Source organism: Neofelis nebulosa, chromosome 5 (genome assembly GCF_028018385.1).
Source record: "Neofelis nebulosa isolate mNeoNeb1 chromosome 5, mNeoNeb1.pri, whole genome shotgun sequence".
In the NCBI taxonomy this organism is placed as follows: Eukaryota; Metazoa; Chordata; class Mammalia; order Carnivora; family Felidae; genus Neofelis; species Neofelis nebulosa.
In genome coordinates this window covers 49,812,460-49,835,256 of record NC_080786.1, presented here as the reverse complement: position 1 = coordinate 49,835,256, position 22,797 = coordinate 49,812,460, and the positions used below count along the sequence as shown (strand labels likewise).

General features: G+C 40.5%; 1 protein-coding gene across 5 annotated transcripts in view; it reads left to right on the top strand.

Moving 5' to 3' along the window:
• Nucleotides 1-22,797, top strand: part of PLCH1 (phospholipase C eta 1) — a 219,298-nt gene that overhangs the window by 172,329 nt on the left and 24,172 nt on the right. For all 5 annotated transcript variants that reach the window (XM_058730291.1, XM_058730290.1, XM_058730289.1 and 2 more), the window contains 4 exons: nucleotides 2,995-3,166; nucleotides 7,273-7,380; nucleotides 16,809-16,970; nucleotides 22,091-22,162. In XM_058730291.1, the coding sequence (XP_058586274.1) occupies nucleotides 2,995-3,166; nucleotides 7,273-7,380; nucleotides 16,809-16,970; nucleotides 22,091-22,162 (514 nt within the window). The remainder of the gene's footprint in view (nucleotides 1-2,994; nucleotides 3,167-7,272; nucleotides 7,381-16,808; nucleotides 16,971-22,090; nucleotides 22,163-22,797) is intronic.

The following is a 22,797-nucleotide window of genomic DNA, read 5'->3' as shown; positions in this document are numbered from 1 at the left end:
CACTGAATGTCAGTAGTACTCCTTCCCTCCCTCATATTGTGACCACCAAAAATGTCTTAAGATGTTGACAAATTATCTGTCTGGGAAGGGTGCCATACAGTCTCCCCCCTCCCCTGTTGAGAAGCACTGCTTTATGTTTAGCATCATTAAACACTAATAGGCTTTTTATAAACAGATTAATAATTTATTTACTTATTTTTTAAGTTTATTTATTTAGAGAGAGAGAGCGAATCTTAAGTAGGCTTGCATTGTCAGTACAGAGCCCGATGCAGGGCTCGAACCCATGAACCATGAGATTGTGACCTGAGCCAAAATCAAGAGTCAGATACTTAACCAACTGAGCCACTCGGGGCCCCAAAGAGATTGATAATTTAAAAATTCGTTGTTAGAACTCCTTGATGTGATTGCATAGACAGTCTCTTGCTAGTTTGTTGTTCTTTTTCTCTCTAACACTCTGGGATAAAACCTATGTGGTTGCAAGAGCAAACAGATTATAGCAAGATAACCCACTCCAGTCACAAAGGTTCATCTCCGATATTACCTTTGGCATCAGGTTTTATTATGGGGAAAGAATGTAGTTTCAGGAGGTCATAACCCTTTCTGTGGAGCATGTGCTATTGTCAGACAAGCCCAGAAATAAATTGTTTTTCTCTACATAGATGTATTAGCCAATTTAAATATTGGCTTTTGTACTCTGAAAAATAGATATTGCCTATTACTTCAGAAGATATGTGATAGAAAAGTAGAAAAAAAAACCCACAACAAGCTAATTTTGAAATAATTTCTTACTCTGAAGAAAAAAAATCAGAAGAAGAGTAAGATCAGTAATTAGTCCTTGTTCCCTTTCTGCCTTGGCCACCAGCTCCCCAGGCTGTCTTTGGTAATCAGTCTGCTTGGGTTTCACATACTCTGCACAGAAATCTGAGGGCTTGTGGGGAGTGAATGCTGGACTTTTTTTCCTTTCTGAAAGTAAAGACTAGTGTATAATTTTATACAAATGATTTTAAAATGCTTGGCATAGGATGCTATAAATCACAAAATTCCATTATGATATTTTATCCTCAATAGTAATTTTCAAACTGGGGGCTGATAATATATTTTTAGAGTAAATGTCTGCACATAATGATACACTGTAGTCTCTTAGACGCTTATAGACTTTTTTTGAAAATTGAATTTATTTAAGTTTTCATACTGAAGTTTATTTTTTTAGTATAGTTGACACACAATGTTACATTAATTTCAGGTGTACAACATGGTGATTGGACAAGTTTACACAGTATGCTATCTATGCTCACCACAAGTGTAGCTACCAACCGTCACCATACAACATTATTACAATATCATTGACTGTGTTCCTTTTACTGTGCCTTTTATTCCCATGACTTTCTCAATTCATAACTGGAAGCATGCATCTCCCACTACCCTTCGTCCATGTTGCCCAACCCCTCGCCCTCCTCCCCTCTAGCTACCATCACTTTGTTCTCTGTATTTATAGGCCTGATTCTGCTTTTTGTTTGTTTATTCATTTGTGCTTTTTTTTCTTAGGTTCCATATATGAGTGAAATCATATGGAATTTGCCTTTCTCAGTCTTATTTCACTTAGCATAATACCCTTTAGGTCCATCCATGTTATTGCAAATGGCACAACCTCATTCTTTGTTATGTCTGTGTAATATTCTAGTGTGTGCGTGCGTGCGTGCGTGTGTGTGTGTGTGTGTGCATACCACATCTTCCTGATCCATCTGTCTATCAGTGGACACTTAGGTTACTTCCATATATTGGCTATTGTAAATAATGCTACAATAACATACGGTGTGTGTGTTTTCAAATTAGTGTTTTGGGGTTTAGGGGGTTGAAGGCCAGTAGTGGAATTATTAGATCATATGATATTTCTATTTTTATTTTTTTGAATCTTCATACTGTTGTCCACAGTGGCTGTACCAGCTTACATTCCCACCAACTGCATATACCTCTATATTGACACTTGTTATTTCTTGTGTTTTTGATTTTAGCCATTCTGACAGATGTTAAGATGATATCTTATGTAGTTTTGATGTGCATTTTCCTGATGACGAGTGATGTTGAGCATCTTTTTATGTGTTTGTTGGCCATCTTACATCTTTTTTTTTGGAAAAATGTCTATTCAGGTCCTTTGCCCATTTTTACCTGGATTTTTTGGGGGATTGGTGTTGAATTGTATGACTTCTTTTTATATTTTGGTTATTAACTCCTTTTTGGATATATCATTTGCAAACATCTTCTCCCATTTAGTGTAGGATACCTTTTTGTTTTGTTTGTTGATGGTTTCTTTCATGCAGAAAAGCTTTTTATTTTGATGTAGTTCTAATTGTTTATTTTTATTATTTTTCACTTATTTTTTTTTTTTATTTCCCTTGCCTTTGGAGACCTATCTAGAAAAATGTTGATATGGGTGATGTCAGAAAAATTGCTGCCTGTGTTCTCTTCTAGGATTTTTGTAGTCTGAGGTCTCACATTTAGATCTTTAATCCATTTTGAGTTTATTTTTGGGTGTACTATAACAAAGTCGTCCAGTTTCATTCTTTTGCATGTTGCTGTTCAGTTTTTCTCAGCACCTATTGAAGATTATATGTTCTTTCCTCCTTTAGATTTCTGAATAGATAAGACAAAATTACATTATATGAGTTTTTTTATTTAGGCTTATCTCTCTTAAAATTTTCTCTTTTTTTCTTTTAAAAGAGACATAATGTATGTACCTTTTTTAAAAGCAAAATATTAAATGAGGGCATCCCACATGATGGGTATTCTGCTCAGCCATCATGCCTGGCAAAATATATTTGGTTAGAGGAGTTTCTTAAAAACTGCTCCTTTCATCTTTCTCATTTTAGTCAGTACTGCTTTCACAAATACTGTCATTAGGACTATAAGAGCATGGTGAATATATAGAGTGATTTTCAAGCACCCCTGTGAGTTGCCTATACTTGATGCCTTTAGAATATGTCGCTATCCTCTTAGGTTCCCGGTCATACTGTCCATTGAGAATCACTGCAGTGTCCAGCAACAGAGGAAGATTGCTCAGTACCTGAAAGGAATATTTGGAGACAAGCTGGACCTGTCATCTGTAGACACAGGAGAGACCAAACAGCTTCCAAGCCCTCAGAGTTTGAAAGGCAAAATCCTAGTGAAGGTAATTACCTCCAGAAATGCAATGAAAGGCATTAATGACCAACTCAGCCCTCCCTCCCTAAAGGACTAAAAACTGGTTTATCAGGAGAATAATAGAGTTAATCCATGAAGGGTCGCCTAGATTTGCGTTTGCATCTTGTTCCAATTTATTAATAGTTATACCTTCAGAAAAAGCTTGTTACTGACTAACCACATATTTTGGGAGTTGTTTCTGTGAAGTGAGAATATCAATACTGTAAGCCAAATGTTTAATATTTGAGTCTGTTATAGTTTACACTGGCCAGAAGTATGTGCATAGGAGCGAGAGAAGCCTTCTTGTGTCCACATCTGAAAGCATTTCTTTCAGATTCTTCTCTCCCATTTCAAGCTCCAATAACTGCCAAAAAAAAAGAAGGAGGGAAAAAGAAAAAAACAAACAGTCTTTACGGTTGATCAGCCCTTGGTTATGTAAGTGAGAAGAGCTCACTTGAAAGCAGAGCATAGGCACAGACATAATGCCCCACAGGACTCATGTGTATGTGAAGGAGCAGTAGGTGAAGAGAATGACATTTTATGAACAGGTTTTCTGAGGGAGGAAATTTACTACCTGCAATGAGTATTATTAATACGAAGAATAGCGAGAAAAACAGTTACTTGAAATCTCACAGGGCTGACTTTGTGATTTTACTTAATTCCTGTTAATTTTACGTGTTTGAAATAAATCCACCTTGGATAGTTGTATTATTTTGATACCAAAAACCTGAGGAAGAGCAAGAGGGTATTAATATTCAAATCGGGTCATATTTTACTTAACAGAAATGTGTACCAAAAAACCAGATATCACAAAGGAGGCGTAGGAAAGTCAAACAATGTAATTTCCTAGGAATAGTTTAATAGGGTCTCTAACGGAGGGCAGCAAATAGGAAAGATGTGAAATATTCATCTTTGGAATAGGTCAAAACCCATTTTTCTATCAGTTAAATGAAAATTACAGACTGAATTCATCAAAGAGGTATTGTCAGGCATTTGTATGTGGGACAGCATTTCGAATAAAAGCTCCAAATAATGTAAGAGATAACATTAAGGTCAATTTTCCTGAAATCTTGCTAAAGCAAACTCTTGTGGTAAAAACTGATTGCTGGGTTAGAAAGCTAAATGTCACCTTAGTAGCCTTGTAAATGTTTCCATGTTTCCTGTAGTCTTTAGCAAGCAGTCAGAAGGTTAAACGCAGAGTAAGTCCATTTGATTGAAATGCTTCCCTTTTGGACAGTGGAATTTAAGACATTTGATATGCACTGAGTCCCTTCTGCATAATTGGACTTTGGGTCATTTGTCATAGAATGTCCTAGGGCTTATGGGCACCAGGATGCACCAGCTGATCTGGGGCACTCAGTGGGAGGAGTGGCAGCAGTGTGGACTGTGAGAATATGAAGGCATCTAAGATTCATTCACTAGTAGCAGTGTTCTTCAGACTTTAAGAAGATCTCCTAGATCTATGGACCAATGCATTTCCATTTGAAGCAAAAATAAAGGAATGGGTTTTCCTACGTACCTTTGGCATCAGAGCAACCTTTGAACCGAAAGGCACCATTTAGTGGCCAATTAACACTTTAGAGATTGACAAGTTGTGTATTATTATAATTATAATACACATGCTTTCCAAGTATATATATATACACATATCTCCTGAAAAGTAAACAAAAGTTTGCTTTTGAACAAAAATAATAACAAACAGTAATTTTCCGCAGATTCTTACTGCCAAAAGAAACTGTAACTATTTGGTCTAAGCTTCTTACTTTTTACAGCTGTGAATCACAGAGTCATTACCACTCTTCTTGGGTCATATAGCGTAGAGCTGAATGGTAGCTATCATTCCAGTCTCTAGCAATACTTGTATGTATCGTGGACCAATTAATCTAATTCTTGATAACTCCTGCATGAAATAGTATGTAGATCGGAAAGAGATCCCTAAAAGACAACTGTACATTCTTTGTTTGTATCTACTGGACCACAGCTAAGTTCCTTAAGTCACCTTAAGTTCTGCCTTAATTTTTTCTATAATTTTCCTTAGATGTAACTGTTGATAAGAAGCATCAAGAAACAATGTTCTGTTGCATTGCGTTTCTTCCTATTTGCCTGGATAAATTACTTTTGAGAACCAGAAATATGGAAGAGTTGGTAAAAAAATATAGCCCTCATATCTTTTAATTTAATTTTAAGGATGGAAAATTAGGTTACCTATGGATGCTCTGAGCATCCATAATAATGTGTTCTCCCCCCTGCCACCACATTTAAATGAAGGCGAACTAAAGCTTGGTGCAGCTCCCTACCAGCTCATCACTGCTTGCCCATCACGGTTACACTTTTGTTTCCATCTTGTGGTATCAGAACTGTTTATATCATTCAAGGATTATTACTCCTTACTTGCAGATGTTACTTCTCATATTTGGTAGCTCTGTTCTGCTGAACATTTAAAAAATATGTTGGCTTTGTTCTATTTCAAAGAGGGAATTGCTGTCATTATATTTCAAATGTCTTGTGGACAGATCCGTCTTGGTTATCTGTCATTGTACCCAAAACAGAGTTGACTCTGAATAAGTAGTTGGTGGTGAATAAATGAAGGAGGTCATTAACTTGATGTCTATGTGTTCCTGAACACGTCTGGTCACCATTAGGTTGAGTACTTTATTTCTGATGCTGCTATATTAACATAGCTACTCTATAGTGCCCTCTAAAATAAAGAAAAATAAATTCATTTTATAGAAGTCTTCTGTATCAGAAAAGACTCAAATCAATATATAGACATAAATGCTTTAATTGTGAGCTGTTTTGTTATTAATGATACAGAGAAAGTTAAAAAATGTTCGCCGTATTTACTTAGAATTATATATACGTATGTATGCATGTATCTATATCTATCTCTACAAATGTTTGTGTGAAACGGAAAGAGTGTAGTCTTCACTTTGCAGATAGCACATACAAATAAGGAGTAAAATACATATCATTACAAAGGGAAATTAAATCTCACCCTTTCAATCCTATAAATGATCCTCTATACTTTGAAGAAAATGTTTAAGTATCCAAACCCCAAGACTTTAGAGTCTTAATATAGATTTTGTGTTCATTATATAAATGATTTAATCAGCTTTGAAACTATCACTGTGCTAAGGGCCCAAGGTCAAGAGCTCTGGGTATCAGGGAAGGTATAGGAAAATAGGGATGGAGGGGCGCCTGGGTGGCTCAGTCGGTTAAGCGTCCGACTTCAGCTCAGGTCATGATCTCACTGTCCGTGAGTTCGAGCCCCGCGTCGGGCTCTGGGCTGATGGCTCAGAGCCTGGAGCCTGCTTCCGATTCTGTGTCTCCCTCTCTCTCTGACCCTCCCCCGTTCATGCTCTGTCTCTCTCTGTCTCAAAAATAAATAAACATTAAAAAACAATTAAAAAAAAAAAGGAAAATAGGGATGGAGAGTTCTCTGAAAACCTGACTATGGTGGTGGTCCTGTGCATAGAGGAAGTGGGTGAGGAGAAAATCCAGCATGTTGAAGAGGGCCAATAGTGGTGTGGAGAGAGGGAGAATGAGAAGTCCCTGGGGCTTGAGTTTAGAGAAGATCAGCCTGGTTAGCAGTCTGGGATGTTTAGAGATTTATCATTATTTTTGGCTGCCAAGCATATGAACATCCTTCCATGTTTAAGGAGTTCTCCCCATCCCTATGTTGTTTTTGTTGTTTTTTAAGTTTATTTATTTATTTTGAGAGAGACAGAGACAGTGCATGAGCAGGGGAGGGGCAGAGAGAGAGGGAAAGAGAGAATCCCAAGCAACCTCCACGCTGCCAGTGCAGAGCCCAAAGTGGGGCTCGAACCCACGAAACTGTGAGATCATGACCTGAGCTGAAACCAAAAGTTGGACGCTTAACCGACTGAGCCAGCCAGCCGCCCCTACCCCCCCATCCCTATATTTTAAGGAATCCCCTCCTAGTGGCTGAACATGCTAGACATTTTGGCTTTTGCAGCCTCTCGGAGCTAGGATGTAGGCACATGCTCTAGATGCTCCCAATCAAGTGAACCTGCCCCAAACATCAGACATGCACACTGTTTTCATTTTTAAATTGGGTGTGTTGCTCCATTTCAGGGCAAGAAGTTGCCTTATCACCTTGGGGATGATGCAGAGGAAGGGGAAGTTTCTGACGAAGACAGCGCAGATGAAATTGAGGACGAGTGCAAATTCAAGCTCCATTATGTAAGTTACAGCCTTAGTTATAATTTTTACCCTCATTGTGTTGCGGTAGGAATTACTGCTGTGTTGGAATCCTCACAAATATGGTAGCTGTGGTGCAAAAGGGATATTTGTTGAAAGTTACTTCGTTTTTGGGGAAACAGACACTTAGATGTTTATTGAGTCAAGGATTTTTGTGTCTTACAATTGGAAGGAATGTTCGTGATTAACCTTTCTGACCCTCTATCTAGGGACAAATCCTCTCCTATTACAACGTTGTCAAAACTCAGATTGCTGTTGGAAAGATCACAGTCTTTGCTGAAATAAACTGGCTTTAGCATTGTCTCCTCTGTCTCCTGCTGGCAGCCTCACTATGCTGCTTGTCAAGGGTGGCTTGCAGAACCCAACGGCATGTGGTCTGCTTCTCTAGGATGCCCATCCTTGTCCTGAGAAGATACTTTGGATCAGAGGGTTTCCAAGCTCTGCCAGAAATAGGACTCTTGGATAAATCTTTAATTTGCCACATCTTGAATAAAATGGCATAGGGTAGTTTGCTGTCTGCGTGGTACTTCAGACCCCTGTCTGAGATCAAGGAGCTGCCTTCATAGAAAAGCATCATTTAGACAGATAATCTAAAGGAAATGCAAACCTAGAGGAAATGTAGAACTTAAAGAGAGTACCCCCCCCCCCACATCCTCATGGGGGGCTAGGATTTCTCACCTCTACAACTCATATGATTGTCAGGATCACATGGCAGCCTGAGAGTAACCCCCCCACCCCAGCCCGAAATTAGTTTGTTACAGGGTTTGCAGTTTCATTTCTATGGATAAGTAGTATTCCTCTAAATATCAGAACTATTATTCTTCTCTCAAAAAAAAACTAGATAAATTTTGTACAAAATATTCAAATTTACACCATTGCCCTGAATGCAGTAATTACATTGCAAAAAACAGTCCATTCTCTTTGAAATAATAGTAATGAATATGACTTCCTATAGTTACCAAAGGGAGCCAGCATCATTACCAATGGGACATAAGTACAGTGACAGCTGTTGTCTCAGTAGACACTTTTTTCTTGACTTTAATGCAATTTAAAAAGGATGAAGTGGGAAAGATTCAGCTTGAACTGAAAAGGAAAAATTACCATCTGTATTAATCTGTTGCCTTTTATAGTTTATATTAGTGCAGTCAAGTACCACCAATAGGGCTATAGTCATAGAAAATTAATCTAAATAGATTTACATTAGTGAAAATGGTTAATATATTAAATAGTTTATTTTTTACTCTTCCAGTTATTTACTATTTTTGTAATTACTTACATGCAATTATGGATAATGTAGCTCTATTTTTTAAGCTTTTATTTTATAAACCAAATTTTTGTCTCTGCTCTTCATTATTTTTGCATCTTTTTTCCAAAATCTCTTGATTACCAGCTTCAGAGTAGTCTATCATTTGAAAGCAGGGAACAGAAAAGCTTGACTAAAGTATGTAGTTAGGAAATACTGTTTTTAGGGAAAATGAGTGATGGAAATTCAGCTATTACCACAATGTAGTCATTTATTGCTGAGTAAAACCCAACTTGTTTTAGATTCTAAATCCACCCAGTTATATAATTTTTCTTCTACTATCAGTGAACTCCTAACTTTTCATGTGAAGTATCTATAATTATAAATAGAGTTAGCTGTAGTTTTATGGAAACGAATCAGTAACTTCACCTGTGAAAATATCCAACTGACTGCTCCCATCTTCAAAGCCTCCTAGATGGTTTCTAGGAAGCCATATAGGTAGATAGTTTAGAACATGATTCTGTAAAGATATGTATGATCTTTTATTTGGATTCTTTGATTTGGGCTTTAGTAAAAGCAGAGAGCACCTAAATTGTGACATTTTACAGGTATCTCTTTGCTGGACTCTAGGAGAGAAAATACATAAAGGAACCAATATTCCAGTGGAAATATATAAAGTTTTACTTCACTTTTTTGAATCTTTTTCTCCTGTTTTTAAGCTCTTCTGAGAAAAGGCAGTGCCATGTTTAGAAAACCAAAGTGTAATTCTGTAATCAGTCAGTTTATAGTCTTTTTGTCTGCACAGGGTTCAGATGTCTTATCTGAGTGTTGAATGTAAATTGCCCGATCACATTTCTACAAAAGAGGATGTACCGTGAATAGCTTATGTGAAACCAATAATTACCTTAGAGGAAGTTCTTAACCTCAGTTTTAAGTTAACAGAATGTGGTCAGATTTACAAATTATATCTGAATTATTGCAATAAATAAAAATTTTAACTTAGCATTCATGAATAGCAGGTCACTGACTCTCACCAGACTTATACAAGACTCATGGGCAGGTTCAACATTTTTTATTGAGCATCTCTTTTTGGAAATGCAGCCATCATGTTGTAGGTGTTGGGCACATATCAGTGAACAAAAAACACACAAAAATCTTTGCCTTCATGAAGTTTACACATTAATGGGGAAAGAGGAGGATAAATAAGAGGTAAAACAAATAAGTAACCTGTATAAGGTACTAGGCAGTGATAAGTACTAATGGGAAAAAAGTAAGGTAGGGAAAACGTGTAGAAAGTGTGTATGTGTGTGTGTGTGCATGTGCATATGTGGGCATGTGTGTGTGGGTGTGTGTGTGCACATGCACATATGTGGGCATGCACGTGTGTGGGCATGTGTGTGTGTGTGTGTGTGGGCATGTGCATGTGTACTATGTAAAGAGTCTATTGAAGTTTTAGATAGGTTGGCCAGGAATGATCTCACAGAGGAGGTAACATATGAGCAAACACCTGAAAGTAGTGAAGAGTTAGCCGTGCTGATATCTGGAGAAGAATGTTCCAGGCAGAGGGAACAGCAAATGCAAAGGCCAGAAACAGGACTTGAGGTTCCCGCACGTTACCTGGTGTAAAAAGCAGAGTGGGAGGCAGGACCCTCACACAGGTCTTCTTATTCCTCCTGGTCTATGGTTACTTCTAACTAAGGGATTCAAACTACACCAAAATTTTTTTGCTCGTTCATTTAATCTTTCAGTTGTTGAATTTATTGAATCCTTTCGGTTTCTGCCTGATATATTTTGTGGCTTCAGCCACAGACAAAATCTGGCCCAATATATGTAAGCCCCATGGAAAAGCCAGTGTGTTCAGTGACTCAAGAATCACACAGCTGAAAACACACAGGGGACAGTTTCAACCACAGTACAGTTATCTAACAGATTTGATTCAGTGAGGCCAACTCACCATTATTCATTTTTACGGGATCCTCTAATGTCAATGTGACTTAAAGACTTTCCACCCCTATATTTCAACTTCAGTGGTGTTTTTCTTCTAATACTGAGTTATTCACTATCTTTTTTCTTGTGTTCTGTGAATCTATATTCAGCCAGCCTCTTAGGCACAAATATTAGCTGTCTTGTACATGAAGCTCATCCCATAAATACGAAGCCTTCCAATAAGTTTTAAACGAGCCCTTGTACAGTAACACGTAACTACTTCTGCACACCCTGTAAAGGACTCAGAACAGTTCCTGGAACATGATTTGTGCTCAATAAATAGTAGATATTGTTTGTAACAGGAAAAGCAGTAGCAGCACCATTATTGCTAATGTGAGTCCTGAGCTGGACCTTGAACAGAGGGTCCTCTAAGAGAGCTAAAGGAGCAGGCAGGAGACAATAGAGGATAGTAGTAAATGCACACACTTGGATGGCTGAGAACCAGCTGTTCTTTAGCCCAAGACCTTCAGATACCAGGCTTGGAAAGCTCTAAGGCCCTCACAAAGGGTGGCTGACGTATTATCCTTCCTGTCTCCAGATTTTAGCCTGGATGCAGAGAAAGAAGCATTTTGGGATGGTGAGACAGTCCAGTGTTTTGTTTTAAAGTAAAGGTCCTCAGCTTTGGCTGCACATTGGAATGACAGGGGAGCTTTCAAAAATCCCAGTGCCCAGGTCCAACCCAGAGATTCCCATGTAATTGGTCTGGGGTGGGGTCTTGGATTTGGGAACACTCCCTGGGGGTTCTGGTGGGCAGCGGAAGTAGAGCACTACTGTTTGAGAGGGTCCCTCTGTAAGGGGCAGCCCCTCCAATCCAGTTCCTCCCCTTTCCTGCTGTTTCCCAGCCTGGGGTAGTAGCTGTGGTTCTGGCGGTCTACTTTTCCAGTCCTTCAATTTTACACTGGAGAGAAAACAAGAAAGTGTTGTTTTTCATAGATATTCCTAGGTCTGATTTACCTCTCAGAAACAGGAATTAGGAACCTGGATTTCTTCTCTGGTGGAAACTACTCCCAACCATCTTAAAGAGCTGCTTCCTGTCCCCCCCCACCCACACCCCCCCCCCTCCCCCCTGGACAACTGCAGCATCCTTCTTGTACCACTGGCTCAAGGAACAAAAGAGTGAGATGCATGTGGCTTTCAGCTGTGGTCCCTGCTGCCACTGCACAGTGGCTGACAGGTCGAGGGGTTAAGTGTCTGTCTCAGCTTTCTTTCAGTAGTGCTCCTGGGTTCTAGGACCAAATGATAACACATTAATGAAACCTCAGCCACACGTTTATTTGTTCTCCACGGCTACTAATTTTCTTGTGCGGTACATCACAGAGAAGAGAAAGATCAACAGGCAGTAATATCATTCCTTCAGCAACTCCCAGTGTTTGGAGGATGTGAGGTGAATAATTAGAGCCTTTGTATTAAGCCTTCATTATTTCCAGCACCGGTTGGCCAGGCTTTGTATTTTTAGCTTTGCTTTGCTGACAGTGAAAGTATCTGGGCATAGCAGCCACAGTTCATCTCTGGCTTCAGCAGCCCTGAGCCGGAAAAGGAGACTGATATTTATTTGGGGTATTCTATATGACCTGGGCATGCTAGGAGATCTCTGGGGATGCTGTGTATGCCTTCTCTTTTGGTCCTCCCAACAAATGTGCTCCCTGCCAGGCTCTGGGTCACTTGATCCGATGTGTTGACCTGGAATTCTTTTCCTTCAGAACTTAATAAGTAAAACTTACTATTTCCCACAGAGGGATTGTGGGGATATAGTTCCCAGGTGTCCTATAAGAATAATGGCTGTCAAGGGTCATCTGGGTGGCTTAGTCAGTTAAGTGGCAGACTCTTGATTTTGGTTCAGGTCATGATCTCATGGCTCGTGGGATTGAGCCCCGAGCTGGGCTCTGTGCTGATATCATGGAGCCTGCTTGGGATCTTCTCTCTCCCTCTCTGTCTACCCATCCCCTGCTTGTACATATGGTCTCTCTCTCTCCCAAAATAAAAAAAAAAAACTTTATAAAAAAAGGATAATGGTTGTCAAAATATAAGCCTGCTCATGGTTAATTAGAGTCAAGAATTTATCTTTTTCTGTAACAGTATGAGAGGGATGGCTGCAGCATTATATGGTGAAATAGACACAGAATTTTGAATTGGAAGTCTCAGGTTCAAGTCCCAATCCAGCCATTTCCTAGGCATGTGTTTTTGGACAAGTTTTGAATCTTTCTGCTTCTATATCATGAATATAAAATTTGGCTAAACCTAGTGCTACTTTAAAGGGCGCTGGGCAGCTCAGATAAAGTATTAGTATATGACTGTACTTTGTGAATTTTAGCATGATATATAGTCTTAGTTGCTTTTTCTATATTTCCTTGTGCTTTTTTCCATGTTCATATGGATACTATTCTTATTGATATTGTTGGTTTTCTCTGCACCTTTACCCATGTTGGAATGCTGTCACTCTACTCTGTCACATTCATCAATTCTTATTCATTGTAGGAGGTTGATTTGTGGCCACCAAAAAGCCTGTTCAAGTCTTAGCCCCCTGGTACCTAAGACCTTATTTGGAAAAGAGTATTTGTAGATGTTATTAACTTAGGGCTGTAGAGATGAGGTCATCCTGATTAACCAAGTGGGCCTTAAAAATCCAATGATGAGTGTCCTCATGAGAAGAGAAGACACAGCAGAAGCAGGGGACACACAGAAGGAGGCTATGTGAAGAAAAGAGGCCCTGGCTTGAGTTAGGCTGATAAGCCAAGGAATGCCAGGAGCCACCGCAAGTTGGAAGAAGCAAGGGAGGATTAGCTCTGCTGATACCTTGATTTCACACTTCTGTTTTTTTTTTTTGTTAAATTTTCAATTTTATTTAATTTTAGAGCATGAGCAGGGGAGAGGGGCAGAGGGAGGAGGGGAGAGAGAGAGAGAGGGAGAAAGAAAGAAAGAAAGAAAGAAAGAAAGAAAGAAAGAAAGAAAGAAAGAAAGAAAGAAAGAAAGAAAGAAAGAAAGAGAGAGAGAGAGAGAGAGAGAGAGAGAGAGAGAGAGAGAGAGAGAGAGAGAGAATGAATGAATCCCCAGCAGGCTCCATGCTCAGTGCAGAGCCTGACACTGGGAGTTGATCTCACGACCATGAGATCATGACCTGAGCTGAAATCAAGAGTCAGCTGGCTCAACTGACTTAGCCACCCAGGCACCCCAAAGTTTCTGTTGTTTTAAGCTACCAGATTTGTAGTAACTTGTTACAGCAGCCACAGGAAACTACTATACTCATCATCTAAGGGTTGGCTACAATTTGCTCTGCTCTTGGAAGTCTTTCCCACCCTCCCGGGACTGGATGAGGTGTTCCTCCTCTGTATGCCCTTTGACACTCCTGACTTCTACCATTTGCACCTGCTTATGTAGTTATCCATTCATGTGTCTGTCTTGTCCATGACACCGAGGGTTCTGAGACATTGGGGTTGTGCCTTAGTAATGTTTCTCACCTGGCATGTAACAGCTCAATGGGTTTGTTTTACACAACATGAATTTTGTTCTCAAACCCTCATCTTTGTTGAATCCCTCCCCAGCCTAGGCGCCTAGTACTGGGAGTAGGAACCAATGTGTCTGGCTTTTCCTCTGCAGGCCTCTGTCCTCTTTCTGCCCATGCTGCCAGGTTAGTATTATTTCTAAAATATTACTCAGATACGTACCTACCCAGAGACTCCGAGCAGCTCCATGCCTCTTTAATCCAAGTATCTCTACCATCTGGCCCTAACGTACATTTCTAGCTTTATCCTCCAGTACCCTCTTCTGTGAACTCATGCTCGAGGAGAACTAGTCTGCTCCTGTGTACAGAGCACACATTACTAAGGTGAAACCTCGCCGGAACTGTGGAGGACGGGAACCCCCCTGTCTTCCTCATTGTTGCTGAGCCCCAGACATGTCCAGCTCTTCTTGGACGATTTGTTGGTTGCTCGGGCAGGGATGCCATGCTCCTTCTCGGAACTGCTGTTGTACTGGATGTCTGTGCTTTCATAGGCATCTGTAGCATCTCTGCAGGCACAGGCAGCATGCAGATCAGCTCTTTTCCATCTTTGCATCTCCTTCAGGACCTGAGGGCCTCCAGTGAAGTAGAGTGCCTTGTTAACTAGATATATTAAAGACATTTGTGCATGTGATTTTAATACAGGGAAAGTCAGCAACCTACTGTGGTGGAGGCTTATTTTTCCAAATTTCCCTTAGGACATTTATATTGCTTCTCTCTTATAAGATTTTGTGAAAATGGAAGGCATTACCAGAAAACTGCCTGGTTCTACAGGGTTTAAATATAATGACCTCTTAGTAACAAATGTGCCAGTAGAAAACAGGCCTTAAACTTTTGGTGAGGAATAGAGGCATTGTTCTCCTGGAAGAGGACTGCTCTCCTTCCCTGTGGCTGGGGCTGGCCTCCAGCAGGTGTCTGAAGAATTAAGCACAATTACTGGGTCTAGGGAGAGGGGAAAGGAGCTGAGGAGCCCAGGGCTACTGGTGTCAGGCAGAGCAAGGTGCCCAAAAAGCCATGCTAAGCAAGACTTCAAGGAAATCTGTGTCCCTTGTTCACCTGAAAATTGCCTAAGTTGTCATCTGGATGTGAGCATAGCTTTATTATCCAAAATATTTGTGATCTTAACGTAATTATAATGATGAATCATAGCACAGGTCAGTAAGTGAGTTCTCTTTAGTTACATATTGGGATCAGAGATACCAAAGAAATTTTTATTCAGAATAATTCTCAATTCCAAAGATTTCCATAGCATTATTTTCCCCTCAGTGAAGCAAAGTGATTTTTAAAAAATAGCATATTTTGGGTGCCTGAGTGGCTCAGTTGGTTAAGTGTCCAACTTTGGCTCAGGTCATGATCTCACAGTTCATGAGTTCAAGCCCCACGTCAGGCTCTGTGCTGACAGCTCAGAGCCTGGAGCCTGCTTTGGATTCTGTCTCCCTCTCTCTCTCTCTCTCTGCCCCTCTTGTGCTCACACACACACTCTCTCTCTCAAAAATAAATAAACATTTGGGGCGCCTGGGTGGCGCAGTCGGTTAAGCGTCCGACTTCAGCCAGGTCACGATCTCGCGGTCCGTGAGTTCGAGCCCCGCGTCAGGCTCTGGGCTGATGGCTCGGAGCCTGGAGCCTGTTTCCGATTCTGTGTCTCCCTCTCTCTCTGCCCCTCCCCTGTTCATGCTCTGTCTCTCTCTGTCCCAAAAATAAATAAAAAATGTTGAAAAAAAAATTAAAAAAATAAATAAATAAACATTAAAAATTTTAAGAAAAAAATAGCATATTTTTTTGCTCAATTTTACCTATGTAGATATAGAAAACTTAGTTTTCAAAAACTCTCCTTTGCTTCCTCTCTATGTAGGGGTGTCTGAGTGGCTCAGTTGGTTAAGGGTCCGACTTCGGCTCAGATCATGATCTTACAGTTTGTGAGTTTGAGCTGTCTGTGGCACAAGACAGAGCCTGCTTCGGATCCTCTGTCCCCTTCTCTCTCTGCCCCTCCCTCGCTCATGCCTGCTCTCTCTCTCTCTCAAAAATAAACATTAAAAAAAAAAAAAAAGAAAGTGCAATGTAGCAGTGCCTGGGTGGCTCAGTTGTTTAGTGTCTGATTCTTGATTTTGGCTCAGGTCATCCCCAGGGTCGTGAGATTGAGCCCCACATTGGGCTCCACGTTGAGTGTGGAGCCTGCTTGAGATTCTCTCTGTCTCTGTCTCTCTCTCTCCCCTCTCCTCCCCTAACTTTCTGGGAGAAAAAGGGGAAGGGAGGGAGGGGGGACAAAGAAGGGAGGAAGGAAAGAAAAAGAAAGAAAAGGAAAGAGACAGAGCATGCACGAGGATGCAGTGTAGCATGGTGGGAAGCATTTAGGAAACCTAAGTTTGAATTCTGCCTCAGCTACTTGCTAGCTTTGTAACCTTGAGCAATGTAATTTCTCTAAACATCAGATTCTGTATCTCTGAAAATAAAATAAGACCTTATAAGGTTCTTGAGGGTTGAATACAATCATAGTAATCATTATTTTGGTGGATCAGTGTGTGTGGTGGGGAGGGAAGGACCAAAATCGTTTAACGTGCTTAACTTCTTACTGGTAATTGAAAGATAATCAAATTATAAAAGCAGTGGTGGCTTCAATGAAGGGTGTGTTCTAACTGATTCTGTGTTTCTTCAGGGAAATAATTTACATTGCTTAATTCTTTGCAGAATAATGGGACCACTGAGCATCAGGTGGAATCTTTCATAAGGAAAAAACTGGAGTCATTGTTAAAAGAATCTCAGATTCGAGACAAAGAAGATCCTGATAGTTTCACAGTGAGGGCACTACTGAAGGCCACACACGAAGGCTTAAATGCACATCTGAAACAGGTATACAATTCTCCCTTGGACTTGTCCTTCAACAGGAAAAAGAATGGACCTCATACTCTGTTTCTAATCATTTGTCATTTGTGAACTGCTTCTCCAGTTTCTTGCATTTCTATCCTCATCTTACTTGAGAAATGAAAATCTCCTATTGCAAAATGATGGGAGAAATTGTTAAAAGTGGTTGGGCAGGGGTGGAAATAACTCAAATACTGCTTCACTGGGATCCTCAGGACAAAGTGCAGTGGCCCTGGACCCATCTTGCCCTGCCTGCTCAGGTGTGGGAGGAGCTCGAGCCCACCACGTGCATCACCCTCCCACCTCTCCAGCCAGTCATCCGCTGTGCTGCATTGATTGCACCTCTTTGAGTGTGTCTTCCGTCTGTCTACTTCCCTTGTCCATGGCTGGGTCCTGTTCTAGGCCAATGTCAACTGTCACCTAGACCTTTCTTGCCCTCCTTCAGTCTAATCTCCACTCTGAAATTAGCATGATGTTTTAAAAAGGTAAATCTGATCATGTCACTCTACTATTCACAATTCTTCAGTGGTTTCCCATTAGGATTTGGATGAATTACAGACTCTTTAACCAGGCTTTCAAGGTGTCATTTCATCCTTGTCTACCTCTTAAGTCTTCTCATTTTCCCTATCACACTGCTTCCCACCATTGTCCCACTAAACACAACTGTCTGTATGCCATGGTCTTCCTCACATTCTGTTCCCTCTGCCCAGAACACTCCATTCCTACATCTGTTCTTACTAACTTCTTCTTAGTCTTTTAAATTCCAGCTTCAGTGTGATGCCCTAAATGAGTCCTGCCTTGACCTGGGATTAGGTTAGTTATCCCCCTTATATTGTCCAGGGTAGCTTCCCATTATATCTTCTCTTTTATGAAGGTTGTTTTTTTTTTTTTTACACCTTTGCAATTATTTGTTTAATATCTGTCTTCTCAACTAGATTATAGATTCCATGAAAACAAGAACTATGTCAGTCCTAATAACCATGATTTTTCTGGCTTATTATAGTGCCTGGGCCTTAGTGCGACTTTCATATTAAGTTGTTGAATGAATGAATGATTTGGGCTCTGGCTGCGATTTTAACTCTACCTTCTAGTAGAAATATCAGAAATGGGCAGGGAAGAAGGAGGGTGGGTTTATTGCTATTATCCTTGCAGGGCATTCAGGGCACTTATTCTGGCCTAGAGATCCATGAACTCACTGGCTCAGCCAGTAACAGACTTCCCCGCTTGGACCTCCTGTCTCTCAGGACTCAGGAATCCTCAGGTAGTGGGAGGACCATATGGGGTGACCACCCTTGAACCTAAGTGACAACCTAGTGTCGTGGTTACTGTCTAGAGTTTGTGCTGAGCTCTAGTTGGGCAGCTTAGCTCATGTGGCCACCCCTAACCTATTGTTCCTTCCTGGAACAATAACTTGCCAAGGCCTTGTCTTGTTAATGTCATAAGACAACTTACTCCTGGAAGTGGTGCCAAAGTCAGCCCCTCTGCAGCTGCATGTTAGAGGGGCAGAATGGAATAGTGGGGAGGCAACCAAAATGTAAATTACAGCATTACTGCCATTACCGTTGATCATACCATTTTGAATTTTCTTAGAAACTTCTATAAATAGCAATAAGGTTCTCCCCCTCACCCTCTCCTTCCTGCCACTTAGTTTTAGCCACACAAATGTCTATAAAATTGGGTAGCTTATTTGGTTAGCTCAGTTTGATTCTGCTTCTTGTTCTTACTGAATTCCCATTAGCTAATCTTGGCTAATCGCTCCCCCTGATGCTTTTGGAAAACTTTTTGTTCCATCCTAGATCATTCCAATTGGACAGGCCACAGCAGGTCTTAGAGATTTTGGATAAAACATATTAAACCCATCTTTCTTTTGCTATTCATGAAAGAAATTCCAATGGTAACTTTCCTATCAGGTAAGATAGTAAGAGATCTCAAAGTTCCAAGATGTGGTGGAGCAAAACTCATTCCCCTCTTGCTTATTCTTTACTTTCCATTAAATCTGGGTGACTACAAGGATGCAGTAGACTGAGAAAGTGGAGCCTGTGCCTTCAATAAAGTGGGCTGCAAAGTGTTGAGGTTTTTAACACTGCCGTTCATTTTTAAAACATGGTTTTGGTTCAGTAGACAAGCAAAGACAAGTTACTGTTGAGGGAAGTACATCTGTGTTGAATACACGTGCATGTTGAGATCCAAGGCTGAGGATATGCTGTGTGGTTCAGGGCAGCATGTCACCCCGGCGTCCTTCTTGCTGGGCTGTCATTCAGCAGTGCACCACTGTGTTCTCCTGTGCTGTCTTAGCCCGGAAGAGCTTATTTTATTTTTACTTCAGTAAAATAAGAATGAAGTGCTCCTCCTTCAGCCTGGAAGAATTTAGTAGACCAAGAAAGATGCCTGCCTTCTTTGGAGTCCTTGAAATCTACTCCCTTCTCTACATGCCAGTGGCAACTATCTGGATGGCCGTAGTTTTCCCCTAAATGGACTTTTCCCACTCTTTTGCCATCCCACCCACTCCAATTTCTCATGTATGCCACTGCCATAGTGATATTTCAGAAATGTGTATCTGAGAATGCCATCCTCATGTTTTAAACCATTCACAGATAAGTTTGGAAGTTTGAAAGTTTGGAAGATAATGTTCACACTCCAGGATGTAGCCCATAAGATCCTTTCTCCATGCTCTGGCCCCAGCTCTGACTTGTCCATCTGTGCACATATGTACAAGTACACACACACCCTACTTCCTTTGTCTCCTACAAAGTACCACGTTCTTAGCACTTGGCCTTTGTGTTTGCTCTTCCCTTGGCCACCACACACTTCTTCCTCCTCGTCTCACTTAGAAAATGTCTACCTCTTGGGGCACCTGGTTGGCTCTTGATTCCATTATGAGGTCATGATCTCATGGTTCATGAGTTCTAGCCACCTGTTTAGGTTCTAGGCTGATAGTGCAGAGACTGTTTGGGATTCTCTCTCATTCTCACTCTCTCTCTCTCTCTCTCTCTCTCTCTCTCTCTGCCCCAACCACACTCTCACTCTTCTTCTCTCTCAATATAAATAAATAAACTTAAAAAAAAAGACTTTTAATAAAAAAGAAAATGTCTGCCCTCTTCCAGCTTCAGCTTTTGCCTCCTGTCCCCATGGAAGTCCTCCTTGATCCTCAAGTCTGGGTAGATGACCTTTCCCTGCCATCTTGCCATGCCCTGCACTTTCCCCCATTATAAGTCTTATTACTTATCACACAGTGTTGTTCGCTTGTCTCCACCATTAGATTGCAAGCCCAGTGAGGACAGAGTCTGCATCTGTTTTCCTTGCTGTCGTCTTCATATACATGCCAAGTTCCTAGCACAATGTCTGATCCATGGATTCATTAAGAAATGTGGTACTGATGCTCAGTGGGAGGTCAAGTTGGAGATAGATATTTGTGTGTATAACCCTTCTATGTAAAGAGGTGGTGTGCAATGGGAGAAGTTGGGGACAAGCCAGAGAGAAGATTTAGAGCTACACAGAACCCCTGTTTTATCAGCTACTAGCTTTGTAACTTTGGGCATATTATCCAACTTCACTGTACTTCTTATTTGTAAAATGGGATTTTAACCGTACTTATCTCTGAGGGTGGTTGTATATACTAAATAAGAGTATGTGGAATGCACTTAGCATAATCCTTGGAGATAGGTGCCTACCAAATAGGGTGACCATATACCTCAACTCGTATGGGACAGCCCTGCTTCATACCTGTTGTCCCAGCGTAATTGTTAAAAGTGCCTCATTTCACTCTTAAAAGGGTTCTGTTTTGGACAATAAATGGCATGGTCCCATGACCAGTAGATGGGCTATTAGAAACAGAGAGGAGCTCTGAAATTAGTCGATCCATTCTTTTCCCATTTCACAGGTAAGAAAACTGAGGTCAAGAGAAAGGGCTTGCCAGAGGACATTTATCGACTTAGTGTCAGAACTGGGTCTCCTAACTTGGAAAGAGGTGTTACTTTTAATGACCTTCTCTGGCTACCTTCTTAACTCCAGGGTTTTTGAACATTTAATGATCAGCTTCAATAGATCTTGAAAGACAGTCAGTATACATTAACCAGTCAAATGAAATTACCCTGTAATCCCCCTATCCCACCACTCTAGCATTTTCTGAACTCTTTCCCCAACCAAGTCTTAATCTTTTCTCCTCCCCACCCCAAATTACATCTTTGACTAGTCTCTATGGATATATGTCAGTGCCTCCCTGGCCTTTTGATTTTAAGTAGTTTTGCTCACCCACATTTACTCCATTTATGTGGTTATCTCTGTTTCTTCTCTGTTTAGCCAGAGCCCTAGGAGGATGGGGCCTGCCTATCTGTCCTTATATCATGTCATTAGCTGTGAACCAGCTAATACATATTTTTAGGGATGACGATTGAAAAAGAGTCTAAACCCTTTTCCCAGGGTGTCCTTTCTTTCCTCTAATGAGGCTTGAGCAAGGAGATCTCTAGCCTGGAAAATTAACCCACATGAAGCTACAATACCTCTTCCAAATGCTCACCACAGAGGGAATTAATTTCAGTGAACAGATAAGCTCTGCTGTGGTTTACTTAAACAAACAAAACCAATCTTATTATCTAATAGATGTGCTTGGATTTTATTTATTTTTAGTGTTTTAAAATCCCAAATAGCAGTATTCAATCAGTGTGATTATTATTTTTTCTCATTCAACAGAATTTAGCTCTTAACGACTTGGCCATTTTTCAAAATTAAATCTACCTTTTAACTGAAGATGATTTATCCCCACTCAGGGTATTTCAAAGGAATATACCTTGTGCTGTAGAGAGCCTTGCGAACAGGCTCTGGAGGGACCTGCACAGCTGGGCGTTACTGAGAGGCCTTCGACACCAGTTTGGGGAAGTTGTTGGCAGTTACTGTCTCCTGGTTGGTGCCCAGACCTCTCCATGCCAGTGTCTCCCTCTCTTGAGGCAGATCCCACAACCTTTGCAGTAGTGAAGGTGTGGAACAGCAACAAATGAACAAGACCTGTTTGCTCTCCCTAAGGCAGAGAGGGTTCCCCCGCCATTCCACCAGAACTAAGGAAAAAAAAGAGGGAGGAAGAGAAATAGTCATATTATATTTTATTTACTCAGCATCCAGACGTGAAGGAAAATGGAAAGAAATCACATGGACGATCCCTCATGACCAACTTTGGAAAACATAAGGTATGAATTAAGAGCGACAAATGTGCATAATTCAGTTAATTTCAAGAAACTAGAGAGTAACAGGACAGTATCATCGCGACTTTGGAATAACTGAAGATTTCTTAAATAGGACTCCAGAAAAGAAAAAGATTAATAAGCCACTTTAAAATTTAAGAGCTTCTGTTCATTAAAAGTATCAAAAAGCAAAGAGCATACTGGTAAGAGTATTTTCAATATATATATCCAACAAAGGACTTGTATCTTGAATATATAAAGAATTCTTATAAATCAATAAAAAGATCCCATAGTTTTGTTTTATTTTGTTTTGTTTTGTTTTTTAAGTGGGCAAAAGACCTGAGTGGGCTTTCACAAAAGAAGATTTCCAAATGGCTAATATGGAAAAGGTGGTCACCCTTATCAATCCTCTAGGAAATGCAAATTAAAATGGTGATGAGATTTCCTACATATCCGTCACAATAGCAGACATAAAATGATTGACAGCACTAAGGGTTAGTGGAAATGCTGAGCAACTTGAACTTTATACACTGCCAATGGGAGTGTGCATTTGTGCAACTACCTCACACTGTTTCACAGTATCTACTAATGCTGTATTGTGCACCATGTCTTATCAGTTCCATTGTTGTGTTTCAGCCTCA